This window comes from Phlebotomus papatasi, chromosome 2 (assembly GCF_024763615.1).
Source record: "Phlebotomus papatasi isolate M1 chromosome 2, Ppap_2.1, whole genome shotgun sequence".
Lineage (NCBI taxonomy): Eukaryota > Metazoa > Arthropoda > Insecta > Diptera > Psychodidae > Phlebotomus > Phlebotomus papatasi.
In genome coordinates, this window is record NC_077223.1 from 28042705 (window position 1) to 28063134 (window position 20430).

Consider the following 20430-nt stretch of genomic DNA (forward strand, 5'->3'; position numbering starts at 1 on the left):
AGTCGACTTAGAATAGTATGGAATGGAGCCGTCGAAATGATTTCACTTGTATGTAAAGCACTCATAGCTTCAACATGAAAAGGATAAATTAGAAATAAAAAGCGCACAGCTTCAGCATAAGACGGTTAAAATTGAATATAAAATCATCACAGCTTCCGAACGAAACCTTTAGCAATTTTGATCGCTCTACTCAGATTCTGTGCAGATTTTGTTAAAATCGATACAATATCGTAATATTTGTATGAATTTTTGTTTAATACGTTAGTTTCAGTTTAATAACAAAGACCATAATAACAAATTTTGTTCTTTTTTCACAAACATTGTTCGTAACATGATTACTTGACGAGCATTTTTTTGTACTTTTACAAACATTTGTTCATAAATGTTCGTAAACACACAACAAAATGTTCGTAAAATTTTGTAATTTGTTCGTAAATTTTTGCTTATCTGACGAATATTTTACAAACATTTACGAACAAATGACAAAATTTTACGAACATTTTTTTGTATGTTTACGAACATTTACGAACAAATGTTTGCAAAAGCACAAAAAATGTTCGTCAAATGATCATTTTACGAACAATGTGAAAAAAGTACAAAATTTTACGAACTTGTTTGTGGGTTATAATGATTGACGAGCATTTCATAAGTCCTCCATAGGATTTCACAAAGATTTACGAACAATTTTACAAAATATTTTTTTCTGTGTAGTGCCAATCTGTCTGTTCCAAAGATGTTTCCGATCTCTCGATTTCTGGCCAAATTGTGCCGATCTGTCGATTTATTAGCAAAATAGTACCGATTTGCGACTTTTCAGCTTCAGATCGGTACTGCTTTGCCGATTACCGCTCACGGTTCACACTGAAAGCCACTTATTCACACCTGGCTTTTTAGTTACCAAATTAAATTCTATCTGAATCTGTATTCTGGGGATTTAATGTTTTTTTTGTTATAATGGGATAGTTTTTTAGGCTGATTCCTCTTTTTGGGTAATATTAAGAGAATGAGGATGCTCAATTTTAGTCAATCAAATTAGATAATTAATTGAATTCAGGGCAGAATCACATTGGCAATAAAATGCTCGCCGTAGCCTCATCATTTTTATTACGCAAATTTTCCATTACCGTATTACCTTATCTCATACTCGGTGGCACTTGGTGAAAATAATATGAGAAAATTGAAGAAATAAAAGGAAAATACGATAAATGGTGAGCAAAAAAAAAAACTGTAAGAGAAATTAATCATACAGTTTTTTTGCTAACCGTTTATCGCATTTTCGTTTTATTTCTTCAATTTTCTTATATTATTTTCACCTAGTGTCACCGAGTATGAGATAAGGTAATACGATAATGGAAAATTTTCGTAAGAATTGCAAAGAAAATGCGTAAATCAACGAAATACGGTGAGCATTTTACTGTTAATATGATTCTGCCCTCAAAATTAACAGAAATTTTTCCAATAATAATGTAGGGCAAAGACCTCATGCTTCGTACGATCCCAAGTTTCGTAATTACTAAATTTTTAATACCCTATTAGAGTATTAGATTGTTGTAAACGGAAAAATTACCCGAAATCTATACCAGAATTTTTGCATTAGCTCTCGACTTAAGAACTCGAATGAAACCTTTCGTTATAGCTGCCTTGGTTAGTTATTTACTTAAGAGCTGAGGAAGTAATATTCTTAGTGAGATATCTTGCAAGTCTTTAGTCTCTTCTTGGAAGAATAAAATAAAATTGAATTGAAATTTCTTAATGTTGCACTCTCCAATGAATAATCCTGTATCGTGGAACTTTTAACATTATTTCCCTGAATAATTAATTAATTTATTTAAATGGAAAAAAAAGAGAATGCACTCATTTCTCCTCCATGCTCAATCTGATGGCTTTCTCTAGCATCTCCTGCTCACGCAACAATTCCTGCTGCCTCTCATCCTGCTCCTCCTGACTCAGTCTCAGCGCCATGGCGAGATCAGGGTCAATGGAGGGTGATGACGGTGTGGAATTTCCATCTGGGGAATCACTGGCACTTCTAACATGAAGTGACTCATGGAGAGCTCTAAATGCACGAATCAAAGAAAGAAAAAGATAGGGGGATTGGCAGGAGATTGAGAAGCATCTAGCAAATCTATTTAGCACGTTTTGTGGGTGTTTTCTTCCCACCAAAGAAACTACATCGTGATGAACTTCTACTGCTTGGGATTTTGCAAATCGAGCATATATCCATTTTTTTCGTAACTCATCAATAAATCCAATAAATTGAAATATTAAAACTTACCTCTGTAGCTGACTATCTTCATCACTCAGGGCACCCGGTGTTAGAGGTCTTTGACCCCTAAGAGCCTCCCAAATGTCCACTTGATCATTCTCACTGCCCGACTCAATGAGACTCTGCTGAATGGCAAATTGCAGCAAATCATCTTCATCCTGCACTCTAGTCATGTTCCTTAAATATTCCCCTCCTGAAAACATCCCAAAAATTCCGTCCAGAAAATGCCCTTTTTTACTTATAAAAACAAAAAAAAACCTACCATTTCTCTCATAATTCGCTGGAATGTGGAAGCATTGGTCATCAACGACACATGTGAGGCGATTATCCTCCTCAATGTGACTAACATTTGGCACTGGAGTCTCCAAAGCGAAGACATTTCCAAAAGTAACGCACGCATTGATAACGTGAAAAAGCGGGATTTCTGTAATGACAGAAGCACCAAAACTTAATCAGCTTCTGACATGTTTCACAGATATAATTCAGGTACAACTTCTTAAGCTATACAGGGGTGGAAACGTAACCTGTTTACCGGTACACATCCCATTTCAACTGATTTGCAAATCATCTGAAAGTCATCCGAAAACACCGTATGCGCAGGGTTTCTAAAACAGGATCCCGAGATCATGAAATCCCAGGATTTCGACATTTTTCGGGATCGGGATTAATCCCGGGATCAAACACTGAATAAAACAGAACCCCAGGATCCCGAAATACCTAAAGTTCTGAAAAATCCCTGGATTTTGTAAAACCTACGTATAAGATAATTGAATATCGCGGAAAACAAACCGGCTTATGTAGGTGAGATTCTTAACCCTTTAAGGACGGTTGGAACACCGGTGTCCCATAAAGAAAATAATTTTTCCTGACTACCTAAAGTTATTTTTTTCTTATGTCTGTACATAATTGTAAAGTAGAAGGTTGAAGGAATCTAGAATATTTTTTGCAAGTCTCCAGCTATTTGCTATATAGTAAATATTTAAGCTCAAAAATGGCGAATTTTTAAATTCTCTAATTCATAATTGATTTTATTTATTTTTTATACCTCCAATTTTTTTTAAGCAAAACCCTTTTGGAAATAAAAAATACAATATTCATACGTAATATTTTTCATTAAAGCGAAAAAGAGACAGATAATCCTAATCGGCTTATGTAGGTGAGATTCTTAATATGAGCTAACTCGGAATGTATGCAAATTCGATTTGGAGCTGAAGTTGGGAGACGCAATTCAGTTCTCTTGAATCAAATTCGTGAAATTATGCAAATTTTGTATTTAAACCAAAATATCAAAGATTTGGATGGAGTGATAGAAAAGTGATATATGGGTGAAATGTAGACCATAATGTTCTCTATAATTTTGCCGTAGAACGTTATCTCATCGATTAATCCGAAACCGATATAATCGAGGTTGTTTGTTTCTGAACTCGTTTTTCCGACCAGATCGCCCTAAGTGTTCATTTGGTGAATTTCAACTATACGAAAGAATTGTTGTATTTTGTAGGACTTTCCATTGAAAACCCTATTTTAAGTGTCTTGGTCGAGTAGAAGAAGTCAAATTGGCATCAGACTGATTTCAAAGCTTTATTAGGGAAAAAAACAATTTTTTCACACTTCAACGGCAAAATCGGACAGATCGCATTATCTAATCGAAAAATGATGTATGGACGAAATATAGAGACAAATGTCCTCTACAATTATGTCGAAGTAATCATCAAAATCGGTTCAGCGACAGTCGAAATAATTGAGGTTATGTAATATTGAAATTGGTTTTTTGACTGTGGCGCCCCTGGTGTTGATCCCACGAAGTTCAAATGTTCTAGAAAGTTGTAGCATTTGGTGAGATCTTTCGGTTAAGCCCTCACACATCAAAATCGGTCAAATAGAACCGGAGATATGATTTTTTGAGTTTCGTGAACTTTGACCCCTCATATCTTCGGTTCTATTATAACCACAGCACACTTACGCCACTTTTTGGAAACGTCCTAGACTGGACTACAACACTCTAAAATTTGATTAACTTGCACAATGCCGTTTTTGAGAAAAATGAGTTTTAATTTTGCTGAATTTTGACGCTATCGCAGCGCCACCTGTGGTGACTTTTAAAACTTTCATCTGAAAGTGCTTATTGAGACGAAACCAAAAACCCAAAATTTAGCTCAAAATGTTAATTAGAACCGGAGATAGAGGCCGGTCAATGTTCGAACTTTGACCCCTTATAGCTGGGGCCAGGGGTTATGGATCGACTTAAGTATTTTTTTGTTTGGTAGGTATAATCAAGGGCTACAACATACTAAAATTTCAGCCCGATACACAAAGGAATTTCTGAGTTATTTAACTTAGAAAATTGAAAAATCTTCTTTTTAAAAATAGCGCCTATAGCGGTTATTTTATGAACTTCCGATGTTAGAAGGGGAAGTAGCATTTCACGAAAGCTTTCCAAAACGTCCTCACTTTTAAACTTCTGATAATTACAACCGGAACTATGGCCATTTTAAGAATTGTTTTTTGGACCCTAATTGCTCGGGTCAGGGGGGTCGGGGGACCTTATGTTTGGTATTGATCGAAAGCCCTAAGGCCCAGCTATAACATACTAAAATTTGAGCCCGCTTGATGCCATAGGGGCGGAGCTATTGAGAAAACAAAAAAAGGGGGATCTTCAAAATGGCGGAAGGAGGGGTGGGGGGTGGAGGGTCAATGCAACAAGTTGCAATTTTCATACGATACATAACCTTTGCCGAAAACCGCAAGTCGATATCTTTTTTAGTTTAGGAGCTATTAAGCTCCAAAGAGCGGCCGGCCGGCCGGGAACGTAACTTAGCCCCCCATATATTCGTGATCAGGAAGTGGCGAAACACATTTTGGCCAAGTTTGAGGTCGATCGGACGACATAAAATTTTGTTAGCATTATAGTAGGTGAGATTGTTAAGAATCTCACCTAATACAGTTACAATTTTGTTAGAGTTTTCTTTTGGGACCGTTTTGATACGGTGGAATGTCTACAAATTTGCGTTGATTTCGTTTAATACAAATTTGTTCTTGAAATTTGGAATAGAATTTGTTGCACTCGGTTGTTTTGTTCCCACTGTCAAGAACAAATTGGTACATTTTTTATAACAATATTATTCCTACATCTGTAACATATTTGTTCCAAAAATTTTCGGTGTCCGTGGACAAAGTAATTTTTGGAATGAAATTGTTACTCATATGGGAAATCTTTGTTCCCATTGTCGGGAACAAATTCGTGTAAAAGATTTCGTCTTACAGTTAAGGCCTATACTTCGGTCGAGATGGATTTCGTTGGCGAAAGTTCATAAGGAATATCAAATAAAAATCAACTTGAGAGTGTTTTATACAGACGCTTGCATGACGAAATTATATGCAAGTGCTGGCAGCAGTAGGGGAAGGTAATCTCGAATTAAAAAAGTGAAACCATGTAGCACGAAAGTTGCCACAGATTTGGCGTCCTCTTCGCTTCAGTGACGGGTGACTGAGTGTAAGACGAGGGATGCGATTTTATACTAGATGAGCTATTTTTTGGAACAAATTCGTTACTAATATTGGGTATCTTTTTGTTCCTCCTAGAAGGTACAAATTTGTTCCAAAAATTTTTGGTGTCCGTGGACGACCTATGTTTTGGAACAAATTTGTTACTAATATTGATTATCTTTTTGAGTCTCGTAAAATGAACAAGATTGTGCCAAAAATTATGGTGTCCGTGAACGAGCTAATTTTTGGAACAAATATGTGCCAAAATTTTTTACCGTGTATGTTTCACCAAATTTCAATAAATACACTTTATTCTTTATAAATTCAACTTACCAACTTTGATGGGAAATCCCGCCGGAAGTTGCATGGTGATGAAGTCTTTGAGTTTGCTAACATGAGGACTCATGATAGTTGACATGAGATCGAGAATTGGAATAACTTGCTCCTGGAGTTTGATGGGAAAATCTTCACTGAGCCAGAGATTTGCCTTAAACTTCTGAACTTTGGTGGAAACCTTTCTAGGTCTGCCGACATCCCTCTCCCCGAGATCAACATCCGAGAAATATTCCTCGGGTGATACGAATGGTGGCGTGAACTTTGGTGCTGGTGGCAGAGGTTGAGTGTCCACAAGAGCATTGTCTTCGACAATTTCCGTAGTTCTCTCCCTCATTTCCTCCTCAGTCATCACTCCAAATAAACTCTGCAGCGGCAATCCCTTTTTGGGCTTCACCGGTGTCTCTGCCAGATGCTCTGTGCGAGTCCTTGTGATGAATTCAACATTTGTAGCTGAATACACTTTGCACTCATACCCATTCACCGATTCATTCTTCTCACTGCGCCAGCCCCAAATGCCAGATTTGTTGCGCTCAAAACTAATCTTCTCCATGTCCACACTGTTGGACGTCACTGGAGTGGTCAGGCGGAAGCGAATGGACTCTTCAGTCGGTGCAATGCCATCCAGAGGTTCATTAATGCCCTCAATTGTCTCCATACTCGCTTCACGAGTTTCATGATTCACCTCAATCATCATGGCCGAATCCGGTTGACCCTGGAAGATGTAGCTACGTCTTCCACGCTGCCACGTGGCATGATCAAAGCCCAAAAGAGTGGTATCGATGCGGACATTGGAGCCTCTTTTGTACACACGATACGTGTCACTAGGACACAGACGTGACATCAAAGGCACTGCCAACAAATTATTTTAAATTGCTTTACAAAAAATTGGCTAAATCCTTGAAATCAAATAATTACAAATTTGTTTGTATATTTTAGTTTGTCTGACAAAACTTTACGAATAAATGGCAAAATTCCACGAACATTTACAAACAAATGTTTGTAAAGAAACAAAAAATGCTCGTTAAATGGTTTTGTGAAAAGAGTACAAATAATTTACAAACTTCTTTGTGAGTTATACTATTCACGAGCATTCCGCACGAGTAAGTTCCCAGTGAAAATTTTCCAAACATTTACGAACAATTTAACGAAATATCTTTTTTCTGTGTAGCAAAAAATGTCTTTACAAAAATTTGTCTAATTCATATTATTAGCATCTAATATTGTTTGGGGTAAAAGGAATAAATTTGGTCACTCCTATATTTGGTTATAAAATATTTCAGTAAATCATTTGACAGTAAATATTTAACACAAAATTATAGGATTAAAATATTGGATCATCAAATATTTGTTTAACTCTTTCGCCTCTTTTGGGACTCTGAGTACCCAAAGCAGCATATGAATGTTCTGTGAAAAACAATGTTTTTTTAATTATTCAGAACTGATAAAAATCCTATTCTTGTGGATGATTACAAACTATAAGGATGTCCAAATGTAAGATATTTTTTGTAGGACCTCAATTAATTCCTGAGCTTAGATATTTTTGATTAAAAAATGGTGAAATTGGCTTGCAGCATATGCTGCGGTCCGGAAAGAGTTAAAAATTTGGTGTAAAAAATACGTCAGTCAAATATTTAACTCATAATTTTGGATCTCATAAATTTAGTCAACAAACATTTGAGTCAAATTCAAAGTTTTGAGTTAAAAGTGTGGGAGTAAAATATTTGATTATCAAATATTTGACTCAAAATTTTGCAAATCAAATATTTGGTTATCATATATTTTACAGAAAATTTTGAGTCAATTTACCGTCAAATATCTAATTCAAAATTTTGAAACTCAATTATTTGGACATCAAATATTTGACAGAAAATTTTGAGTCAATCATTTGGTAGTCAAATATTTGACTCGAAAATTTGAGGACTCAAGTATTCGATCATCAAATATTTTGTCATTAAATATTTGGCAAAAGCATTTGAGTCAAAAATATGTGGTCAAATATTTTACTTAAAAATTCATCAGTGAAATAATTGACTATAAAATTTTAGGAATCAAATATTTGATGATCGAAATTTTGAGTCAATCATTTGTCAGTCAATTATTTAACTCAAAATTTTGGGACTCAAATATTAGGTCATCAAATATTTGACCCAAAATTTGGAGAATCTCATATTTGGTTATTAAATATTTGTTGACAGAAAATTTTGAGCTAAAATTTTGTTAGTCAAATATTTGACATAAAAATTCAGCAGTGAAATATTGTACTCAAAATTTTAGGAATCAAATATTTGATGATTGAAATTTTGAGTCAATTATTTGGCAGAACTTAAAATTTCGAGACTTAAATATTAGGTCATCAAATATTTGACTGAAATTTTTGGGAATCTCATATTTGGTTATTAATATTTGACAGAATATTTTGAGTTAAAATTTTGTTAGTTAAATATTTGACATAAAAGTTCAAAAGTGAAATATTTGACTCAATATCTTGGGAATAAAAAAAAATTTAATCAAGAATTTAGTAGTCAAATATTTGACTCAAAAATTCAAAAGTGAAATATTTTACTCAAAATTTTCGGACTGAAATATTTGATGATCAAAATTTTGTGTCAATCATTTGACAGTGAAATATTTAAATCAAAATTTTGGGACTCAATTATTTCGTCATCAAATATTGGGCCGAAAATTTTGAATACAAAATTTGATAATCAAATATTTGACTCATAAATTCAACAGAGAAATATTTGACTCAAAATTTTAGGAATCAAATGTTTGATAATCAAACTTTTGTGTCAATCATTTGACAGTGAAATATTTCAATCAAAATTTTTAGACTCAATTATTCGGTCATCAAATATTGGACCGAAAATTTTGAATAGAAAATTTGATAATCAAATATTTGACTCATAAATTCAACAGTGAAATATTACACTCAAAATTTTAGGAATCAAATATTTGATGATCAAAATTTTGTGTCAATCATTTTACAGTGAAATATTTAAATCAAAATTTCGGGACTCAATTATTTGGTCATCAAATATTTGACTCTAATTTTTGGGAACCTCATATTTGGTTATTAAATATTTGACAGAAAATTTTGAGTTAAAAATTTGTTAGTCAAATATTTGACATAAAAGTTCAACAGTGATATATTTGACTCAACATCTTGGGAATCAAAAAAAAAATAATCAAGAATTTAGTAGTCAAATATTTGACTCATAAATTCAACAGTGAAATATTTTACTCGAAATTTTGGAACTCAAATATTTGATGATCAAAATGTTGAGTCAATCATTCGACAGTGAAATATTTAAATCAAAATTTCGGGGCTCAATTATTTCGTCATCAAATATTTGACAGAAAATTTTGTGTCAATCATTTGGCAGAACTTAAAATTTTGTGACTTAAATTTTAGGCCATCAAATATTTGACTCAAATATTTGACAGTACATTTTGAGTTAAAATTTTATTAGTCAAATATTTGATATAAAAAATCAACAGTGAAATATTTTATTCGAAATTTTTAGACTCAAATATTTGATGATCAAAATTTTGTGTCAATGATTTGACAGTGAAATATTTAAATCAAAATTTTGGGACTCAATTATTTCGTCATCAAATATTTGACAGAAAATTTTGAGTCAATCATTTGGCAGTCAAATATTTCACTCGAAACTTTAAGAACTCAAGTATTTGATCATCAAATATTTTGTCATTAAATATTTGACGAAAACATTTTTGATTGAAATCTGCAAAACCGTAACTTTGAAAGACCGTCTTTCAACCGAACGCCAAAATTTTCTCTTTAATTCTTTTAGGGAGAAAACTTTTATCACTTTTATCTTCACCAATTCCAAACGTTGAAAAAATTGCATTGACGTAAATACCGAAATATCTCATTAAATTCTTTTCTATCTAAAATGCACGCAAAGGTTGAGAGCAATTGAGGTTGAGAGATCAAATTTTATCTATTCTCAATAAATAATAAATACACTTAAATTTAGATTCAATTCTGAACCATTAGTTAAAAAGAATCCATATCGCTTGAACAAAGACTTTTTTGGTATTTGAGAAATGAAAATTGCATCCGGGAAAACTTTGCAGGGTGAAAATCTTTCTTTGAGGTCAATTTTGTGCGTGATTAATGTTGAAAAGAATTGAGGTCAATCGGAAGGTAAATTCTAGAATATATCCCATCAATCTACCATTCCGCTATCTTGAGTGATTTATCAATTGCTAAAGCCCCCTTTTGGACTTACCCCAGGTGGTGAATTCCCATTTCATCTCCACGTAGAAGTCGGGTGCGTCGTGGAGTCGCTGAAGTAGAAGTGGAACATGATTTGTACGCTGAATATGACGCTGAAGATCACGAACTTCGAGGACGGCTGTGAGAATGGCAGGATCACCGGTGCAGACGGCCTCCTGAACAAGAGACCATCCTTCACACTCGATATTTGTATTGGCTTTAGCCACGAGAATTTTTACACACTGAAGATGACAGAGACGAACTGCCAGCATCAGTGGGGTCCTCCCTCGTGGATCCACCTTTTCCACATCGTATTTCTGCCCATGAAAACATTTCCATTAGCACGATTTTTCCGATAATTCAATTAATGGGAGTCGTCTAATTGGATTACGCGAGTGTCTCCACTCCAGTAATCGCAGATTTTGTCACTAATCCCACAGTTTATGGGGAGGAATTTAAACTGATGGGGTGTGTTGGAACTTAGAGAGGAAAATTGGGTGGTTTATCGAAAGGATAAGGAAAAGTTGGAAAAAACTGTGATTTTACTCAGAAAATTCTTCTGGGAGGGAACAGTGAGGTTATGTTTACTTCTTACATTTTCCTCCTTGAGGGCATCCCTGAGTTGTCCAGGTTCATTATTCCACACCAGCCAATGCAGTGGATACTCCCTCTTGATATCCTCAATAGTCAGCATACTTTTCCACACGTTTTTCCCACTGAAAACCACCAATTTTCACGTCTTTTGCACCTCAAAACAAGTCTCACACAGAAGGGAACAAAACACCGATAGGGGAAATCCAATTTGACAGTTCAAAAAATTGGTGGGGGCAACATTTTGTAGGAGGATTGGACTTTTTCCCCTCTCCAGACAGCGTTTTCTGATGCGACGGCAGCGTTGGCAGCGTAAACAAAACTTCGATGACAACAGTCGTCATTTTGCTTTCTGAGGGAGGAAATGCGATGCCTTTTCCACCCAAATAATTCCATTTTACCCCAAGTTTTTCCCAATAAAAGTTACTCTGGGTGCTAGAGAACTGTTCAGTGTACTGTTTTCCAGTGAAAATCAGTGAATTTTGTGCCTTTTTCCCAGTGAAAAAAGTGATCGAAAATGAAAGTCACAGGTAGCCAACATTCTCTTATTTTCCTGCATAATTCTGTATTAAAATCACCTTCGTGAGTGAGTCAAGATACCTAATTTGGATCCTCATCAACCTGCAAATGACTCACGAAGGCGTCCCAACTAATTGAGTTCATTTATCACTGATAATTTGCCTTTCAATTTCCTCCCGGAGGCTACCTAAAATGTCAAATGGGCTCCAAATGGCTGGTTCAATTTTGGTCTGTTTTCACGGCTTCTTTCCACCAAAGAAACCATTTGGATGGACAAAACAGGTGGATTTGCTCGTGACGAGACACCAGCAAATGCTTCCTACACCTTTTCTCTGTTTCTGTTGCGGAAAAACACGTAAAGTTTGCTCAATACCGAGGGGTTGGTGCATTTGCAAAGTCGTGGCCCCCCGTGTAAGGTGCTGTCCTCAAATTTGTTTTCTAGAAGTTCTAGCAATATCTTTCAGTTTATTAACCGGTTTTAACGACTTTCTCGAAAAGTGGAATTCTTAAGAAATCATTAAAAGTACAAAATTAATTTTTATTTTTATTTGTTTTTAAAGATTTAACCGTGCTATCACACTAGGATTTTTTCAATTTGTAAATTCAATTTATTTTCAGATGAATTGTTCCTATGCGTTATTTTGCATTAAAAAGCATGTGAATTGATAGATTTTCACTCATTTATTGATATAAACTAATTCTTGGACCACCAAAATATGTTTGAACATGCTAAAATAGCCTAAATGTGGTTGCTCAATTAAATTTGGATTCAGCAAATTAAAATCATAAAATTGCTCATGCTCAATAATTTCAATTTTAGGGTAAATTAAGCTAATTCAAAACCTGCTCTAAATGGAAATTTTTTGCTACTCCAAATGGAAACGTCAGTGTTTTCACGATAAATACAGTACTAAATTATTATATTTATATATTTTCTATACCACAGTTTCATTATTTAATTAATTTTGCTCCAAATAATGCGAAAATCCATTCATATTCACAAATTTTAATTTATTAATTTCTCAGAAAAATTAAAAATGTACCTTTTCACCATCGAATTTTTCATCGATCGACCATGTTTTCCAAGAAAAAACACAATAGGGTGGAGTAACCACTTATCGCCACTTTTAGGAAAAAGTGAAATTAATTGTATTATAACTTTTGACCCCTTACTATCAGATAACTCAAATTTGACACAAAGCTACTTAGATGTATTGACTCTAGATTCGTCAAAACAATTGTCCTACAATTTAACGCAGGAGTACCTAAAAACTGGTTCTTATTAACAATGCAAAAATAACCACTTCATCGCCACTTTTTACCACTTTTCGCCAGTTCTGTGACCACTTCTCGCCACCCACTTGGAAAAGTTCAAACTCGATTATCTTGAGCAATAATATGCAAAGAATGCATTCAGCGTTTCTTTTTCCTCATGATCACCTTATTATTACTCACATTAAATGATTTTTCTTCACTTTTATTTGAGAAATCAAATTATTATTAGACTATTGCAGAAAGTAAACAAAGTAGATTTAACAACTGAGAATCTATGAAGTGAAGTTAGCTTCGCCTATTGAAAAGCTATGGCGACAGGTGGTGAATCAATTTTAAAATATTACCACTTTCCGCCATGGCTCATTTTTACATAAAAATCATATAAAATGAAATATTAACTAACTAAATACAAATTTTATGTATTCGCCGCATGTAATTAAATGTTCAATAGGCAAATTACTTATTCAAAAACTAAATTTTGTTCTATAAAATTTTCATGACTGTTACTATATTTTGTAAGAAATATTGGATTCAATGCACTTGCTTAAAATATTCCTTTAAAAAATGCTTCAACATTTAAATTCAAAACAAAAAATTAGTGTTTTTCGGCTCTATACGTAGCAGCAATAAAAATACAAGTAGCTTTGGGCTCATTTCTTTCACAAATCGTGAAAAGTAGCGATTTCAATATACGTGGCGAGAAGTGGGGCACTGGCGAGAAGTGGTGATTCCACCCTAAATTGACTGTTGTTTATTCGTTTTGTTTAACATTTATGTCATATTTCTGGCTAATTTTAGTTAAATTAAGTGCTAATCTTTATTGCTAACGGTACGTGAAGTTTTCAAATGAAATAATTACCTATTTCCTGAACAAAAAGGGTTTCCTGAAGTGTCTGCAAATGCTTCAATAGGAAACCCCTGAAATATGATTTTTTTGAAGAGATTTTCTGATTGTTTTAGATGGGAAAGAGAAAAGACCAGGAATAATAACAAATCCTGCGCTCCTGCGAATCCTCACTTACACTTGTTTGTCTCCAATTAGAAAATTTCCCTTGTCTCCATTTGGATTAATTTGTTTCCAATAGAAGCATTTTATATTCGCGTATTTGTCTTGTATTTAAGAAGCTTTCAAATTATATCTAAAGAACTTTCACTAAACAGTAACATTCTAGAAGAGTCGAGGAGCAAATTTATGTAATTCTCTTCAGAAAAAATATGAACTTAATGCGTTGAATCTTCTTTCAAAATTAAAGCGTCTGGAAATGGTTTTGAATTAGGACATTTACCCTATACCAGAAACCGCGAATTCTTGTTTAAAAAATACTTTCAAGTTTCGAATTTTTATGATTTTCCAATGCTTTATATATAGTCAATTTCCATGAAATTTCTACTAATTCGTATTATTTATGCAATAATTGACCATAATGATGTTAAATTGCTTGGTAAATACTATTTCAAATGTAAATAAATTGGTCGCAAATGATAAATGTAAATAAGTAGTCGAGTCGAGGGTACTTTATCTCCTTCACCTTAATAACAGGATTATAATTATAATTAATGCTATAATTTCAAAATTCACACATTTTTCGATCCTCCAATCCTTTTGCCTGAAGATCGAAGCTTAAGCCCTAAGTAGACTCTAGTTGATCCACGCGTAAATATCAGATTAAACTATCATAAACTGAAAGCATAGGGGAAATTGGGGCAGTAGTAAACTCTGATTTTTTGTCCATTCTATTTGGACTTATATCGTCCATTTCTTCAGTGGACAAGGATCCCTATAATATTTACAAATAGTTCGTTATCTTAAGTCCAATATAAGGGATGGTAAAGCGTCCAAGGCTAAAATATTATACCTCAAAAGTATTTTCACACCATTTGCCCTTTACCGGTTCTCAACCGATTTGATCCGATTCATATATCACTCAAAAGATTCCCCAAAATAGTTTTATGAGTAATAAGTTTATTTCCTTTCTTACAAGAATTACTTATCGGTTCATAACCGGTTGATTATCGGTTTACAACCGATTTGATTTCATTTATACATCACTCAAAGTGTTCCTCAAAATACCTTAGAAGTTATATATTTAAATATAATTAGCTTTGGATAAAAATCAGTTCATTTGAATTCAGACTTGTCAAGAATTCCAAAACCTTTCCAACAAGCTCAAAAATAATACCATCCGATTAAGGAATGCGTTCTCTAGAGATTTTAAACCTTTTACAAAAACATAAACATATCCAACATTCAAGTGATCCTAAAAATATGGTTTTGGAAGGGAAGGAAAGGGGTGGGGGAAACTGAGAGGTATGACTTTACAGGAAGTCCAATATTACCTCACTGTGCAATGTGTTGTCATAACAAAGTTATTGTAATTTTTATTTACAACTTTAAGATATGCTTTGGAGGTAGTCTAGAGGAGCATTTGGCTTTGCAATTTAATGATTTTGAACAATACATAAAAAATTAATTATTGCAACAAAGTTTAATAGACAATTAAGTTTAGACTTTTCTTGGAAATTATTTTCAAAGATTGCAAACTCTGGCACTTATGATGATTTACAGGATTTGACTAGGATTTGCCTCATATCAATCATATCTTTGTGCTTATATCTGTACGAATTTTCACTTTAAGGATTTATAATTACGAATAAATCGCCAAATCCTTGAACATTATGAAAGGTACCATTTATTCCGCAAATAATTTTAAAGAATATACAAATCTTTAGAAATCGTGCATGATCCATTCTTGTTCTTAAAGAATGGTAATGCCTAGGTACTAATCCCTTTCAGGTTATTGAATTTTTAAGAGTTGAAACGCCAATAATAAAATGTATAGGGGAAAGCGCCCATGCTTTGCACGATCCCAAGTTTCGCAATGACTAAATTTTTCCTACGTTTCTCAATAAATGTGACTCATCGCACCCATATTTTAAAAAGTAAGGTAAAGTGACCAGTTTTTCAAATAATTTCGGAATCACGTTTAGGGTAAGTGTGTCAAATTTCGGCATAGTTGCATATAAGCACACAGAAGTCCTAAGTTTGAAATGCAATATTTTTAATTCTTATTGATATTTTTAGTTATCTCGTTTTCGGGAGGGTTGTGTTGGAACCTTGAAGACTAGTTTATCATCTTTGTTTTCTTTAAATCACTTCCTAAAATATTGAAAAATTAATAAAAATATGGACATTGCTTTGGGTAGTATTCCGGCCACTTTGTGTGAATTACCGGCCACCTTTTTTCTGACCACCTTTTGTGACGCAACGGATAGAAAATTTCAAAACGTCAAACGGAACGAGTTTAATATTTAGTTTAATACGTTTATATGACACACAAGCCCTGAGATATTCCGTGTATTTTGGCCTGAAGACCTGAAGAGTAGCATTTCAAATTTACGCGCAAATTCCCGTAGTAATTTGCCCTTCCTGAACTCTTCCAAGGCATTTTCCACATTTTTTTTTCATAGAAGCGATGGTTTTTTTTTCTTTGGACATTGTAAAACTCAGAAATTGAAAAAAAAACACAAAATAAATAAGAAATTTAGGAAAGCAAAAGATGTTGCCGGAATAGACAGCACTACCTCACCGGAGAGACGCTCACAAAGTATATACTTTTTTACGCGAAATACAGGATCCAGCTGGGAAATTTTACCCGAAATTTAAAGATTGATTCACAAATAACATAAATAGAAAAAATATTTAATGAAAATTAATCAATTTTCATGAAAAACACCGAAGGAAAACCTTCTGCACTTCACAATAAAACACAAGACTGCTAGAAACACAATCGATCTGTCACATTTTTTGTAAGACTCTTTCCACACTGAGTTTTTACAACGCAATTTAAATTCAAATTATACCTAAAATTTAACGGTCTTTGTGTTAATACATCCTAAAATGAATAAATATTTAAAAACAAAATGAATTCATTGACTATTCGAAGATTACATACATAATTTTAATTAATTTATTTGCATGGCAGAAATTACACTCAAAGTGGCCGAAATTAGAAGGTGGCCGAAATTTGGCACACTTCCCTATTCAGAAACATAGGACAAATTTAGTCATTACGGTCATTACGAAGTTTAGGATCGTACGAAGCATGGGCACGTTCGCCTACACATATCTCTTACATGTTTCGTAGTTTACATGAAATTCTGGTTAAAGCGTTATGATTTTGTTGTTGAATAATTAACGAAGATCGAATCCTAAAAAAAACAAAGATATTTTCACCTTTCTGTCTAAATTAAAATTTAGATTATTATTCTTCTAGTAGACCATACGAATGGGCAAAAATTGTTTTTGCAAAATTGGACGTTTCAATTTAATTGAATTTGTGACTGACTTCTGTAGCGATAAAAATTGATGTGTCTGATATTTCATGACATAATTTCCTGAATAATACTTTGTGCAATGCCTAATTAAATCACTGAGGTATGATTAATATGAGAAAACCTAGCGAAAGTTCAACAATCTTTTACAAATTATTTTCTTACTATATTTGAGCTGAAGTAATATAAAAAAAATGTGGTTCATAAATGAAACTAACTGAGATAGTAGTTTTGTTGACACTGACTTAAGCTGCCTATAAACCCCTCGAGACGACCTCCTCAGTCACCAAGATGACCCAGAATTGTCCCATTGAGGCGTTAAATGACTTTTCACTGACTGTTTGTGTTTTTTCTCTTTCTTGGTGCATCAAAAAACAGGTGCTTTAGATTAATGTGCAGCCGATGTTAAAGGAGAATCTTCTTGAATATTTCAATGATAAACACACGAATGGATCTCTGAATCCTGCTTGAATGAATGTAGGTCCAACGGACAAAAAGATATATTTATATTTTTTAAAAAGTGCCTTTTGAAAAGGAAGTGTTTTGTTGTGTGAAAAGAAAAATTCACTCTCGATTGAGTCACGCATAAAATGTTTCTGTGTGGCATTTTGTGCATCGCAGGTTGAGTGCAATTGGACAGATAAAATTTTTGTGTGGAAGACGAAGAGTGAAGAAGAGGAATTCCTGATGGCGGCGGAAAGTGATGAAATTGTGAGTGTTGTGGGGAATGCGGCTGGGAATCAAATGAATGGCAATGGGAGTGCATCAGCAGGCAATCATCCTGCCAATGGGGCCAGTGAAAATGTCCCAAATTCCACACAGAAGGACACCAGTTCAAATGGTGATGCAACTGTGGATCATCAGGATACTGGATCATGTGACCCGAGAAATCCACAGGAAGTCAACCGGAATGTCAATGGAAATAAATTCAGAGGTGAGTGATTTTTTATGACTCCCACATGTACACCCTCACACGTAAAGAAATTAAGTTGTTGCTGCATTGAATAATGCATGAAAAAAAATGTGCAACAGCAAGACGGTATATCTAAAAAAAAAAAACAGTCATATTATATAAAATGTCTTGGTTTAATTTGTTGTGCGTGAGAAGAAATGAAACATTGTCTCTTTGTGTGACGGAAGAAAATTATTTTCGAAGAAGCAACTTAGTTGTGGGAGTTGAAAAGAAATTGTGGCTATTTTGCAGAAATGTTCTCTGGGATACTGTGTTATTATTTCATGTGACAATTTACTAAATATCCGTCCGGAATTGGCTAAAACTTTTTGTCTAGCTTAAATAATTTAAAGAGAAAGAAAATATTCACAAGTGGTTGAAGTGGAGAGAATTTGTCCCATTTTTTTCTAACTAAATCCGTCTATAAAAATATGTGAAAATTTTTAATTCAGAAAGGTTTTGAAGGCTCAAAATGATTGGAATATAAAGCCAAAAATAAAATATAATATGATACGTTTAAGAGAAATGGAGAATCATATCAGACATTTGAATGAGTATAATATATTAACATTTAGGTACCTTTTTATATAACTTACAAGTCAAAGTAAAGAAAATTTTGAGTAGGGCATCGTTATCGATTTTTTCATGAGTTTTCAGTAGATCCAAAATATTTCAAGTTATCACGTGCTTATTAGGAAATTTACTGCTTTATCACTTTGCTAAAAACAAATAAAGTAAGCAAGCCGGTTAAGTAAGTTCTTCGAAATTGGTAGAACTATTTTTATGAAACTTGCTGTTTTTTAAATAAAGGCATATCGTAAGTTGTTGGCGCCAAAGAACGTTTTCTAAAAGAGAACTGAACTCAAGAAATATTTTCCAAAAAGAAACCGTATCCTTATCCTTCCATTTTTCTTGTATCCAGATTTTCCTCAAATATTCTCGAATATTCTTTAATTCCGTTAAAAGTATTGCCTCGATTGCATCCTTTTGTCGTTTTTAGAGAAATGTTCTCCTTAAAAAAAGGAGCTAGGATTGCTGAAGTTCATAGGGTTGTAAAGGTACCGTTACTAAAGGATTTTAACAAAAGGTTCTGAGTATAATTAATTAAAACATGTTTTCCCCGAATTTATTGCTCAAAGTAGGGTAATTGTGCCGAATTCCGGCCACCTTTTCTGTTCCAGGAATTTCCATGAATTTTTAGTTTTTACATACTCTGGAGATTATACAATGCAAAAGAATAACAAAAAATGTAGCTTCGACAAACGAGATGACGTGAAAAAGGCATTGGAAGAATTCCTGAAGGGCAAGGAACTATGAGAATGAAGGTGGCCGAAATAGGGCACGAAAGCTATGTCTACATTTTTATTCATTTTAAAATGTATTAAGAATGATTTTAGAGTAAATAAAGACGATAAATTATCTAAAAGGTTCCAAGCAACACTCCTTAAGTAGAAGGAATAAAAAAAACAATTTCTATTAAAAGATATTACAATTCAAACTTGAGACTTTGGCGCTTGCATGCAACTATGCCGAAATTTGGAACACTTACCCTATTTAAATAACAGTATCTTTTAGGATCCTGCGATCTTTAGAGTTTTTAACTCTTTTTTTCAAGAAGAATATTACTGCATAAGAGACATTTCCCTAGATACAATCTTTTTTTTTATGAATTTGAAGGATCGTAAAAGATCTAGAAAATCACAGGGAAAATGAAGAGATAAAGATATGGTTTGTTCTAGGAAAATTTTCTTTGGGTCCTTCTTTACAAATTATTCAGAAACGACCAATATACGATTAACCGTTATTGTATAAAAGGAGTTTTGCAAAAAAATCATTACAATTCTTATACATATGTTTTATACTCCAGTGCTTTTCCTACATATTTTTGGGGTTGGTCCCGGAACAAAAGTTTTCACCTTTGCCAATACCTATTCGATGGTATATAGGTCTCATTCGTGGCGAAAGGTTGGACTGTTTTGCCCAAAATACTTTGATCCTTTTGCAAAGGGTGGATCAAATTAACATGGTCTATTTTAATAAATATGCATTCAAAGTTTGAAATTTCATCCTTTACAAAAGCATCAAATTTGGATCAATTTGATCCTTTTATTTTTACCAGTGCATCAAAAGCTAAAAAATGCACATCTTTGCAGCTTGATATTGAAAACCGATCTAGTCTGTAAGAATTTTAAATTCGAACAAATTTAGAACAGAAGAGCGTTCGAAATTATAAAAGCGAATATTTAATTTTTTAGGGATATTTATAAGACAAGTCAAGTGCTCACAAAGAAGCCTTCCTAGAGATAAAAATTTTTCCCAAGCGTTACCGATTTGTTTTGAAACGGAGGGATTACCTCATATTTAGTAATTTAATTTGAAGTAGTAGTCCCATTTGATAGTGTATATTTTTTCTAAATATTCTTACTTTAC

The 20430-nt window shown here is 33.6% G+C and overlaps 2 protein-coding genes across 2 annotated transcripts in view; one reads left to right on the plus strand and one right to left on the minus strand.

Annotated features, from left to right (window-relative positions):
* Positions 1 to 1802: 1802 nt before the first annotated feature.
* On the minus strand, positions 1803 to 11131 carry LOC129803328 (ankyrin repeat domain-containing protein 13D). Its single transcript, XM_055849786.1, has 6 exons — positions 10927 to 11131; positions 10345 to 10648; positions 6086 to 6937; positions 2529 to 2690; positions 2276 to 2459; positions 1803 to 2056 (listed from the first exon to the last, which is right to left on the minus strand). The coding sequence occupies exons 1-6, from the start codon at positions 11023 to 11025 to the stop codon at positions 1855 to 1857; spliced, it is 1803 nt and encodes a 600-aa protein (XP_055705761.1). The 5' UTR covers positions 11026 to 11131; the 3' UTR covers positions 1803 to 1854.
* Positions 11132 to 11225: 94 nt separating this feature from the next.
* The window catches only part of LOC129803324 (membrane-associated guanylate kinase, WW and PDZ domain-containing protein 2), a 33590-nt gene continuing 24385 nt past the window's right edge, over positions 11226 to 20430 (plus strand). The window contains exons 1-2 of the mRNA XM_055849779.1: positions 11226 to 11452; positions 17427 to 17982. Coding sequence (XP_055705754.1) covers positions 17736 to 17982 — 247 coding nt within the window. The 5' untranslated portion in view covers positions 11226 to 11452; positions 17427 to 17735. The remainder of the gene's footprint in view (positions 11453 to 17426; positions 17983 to 20430) is intronic.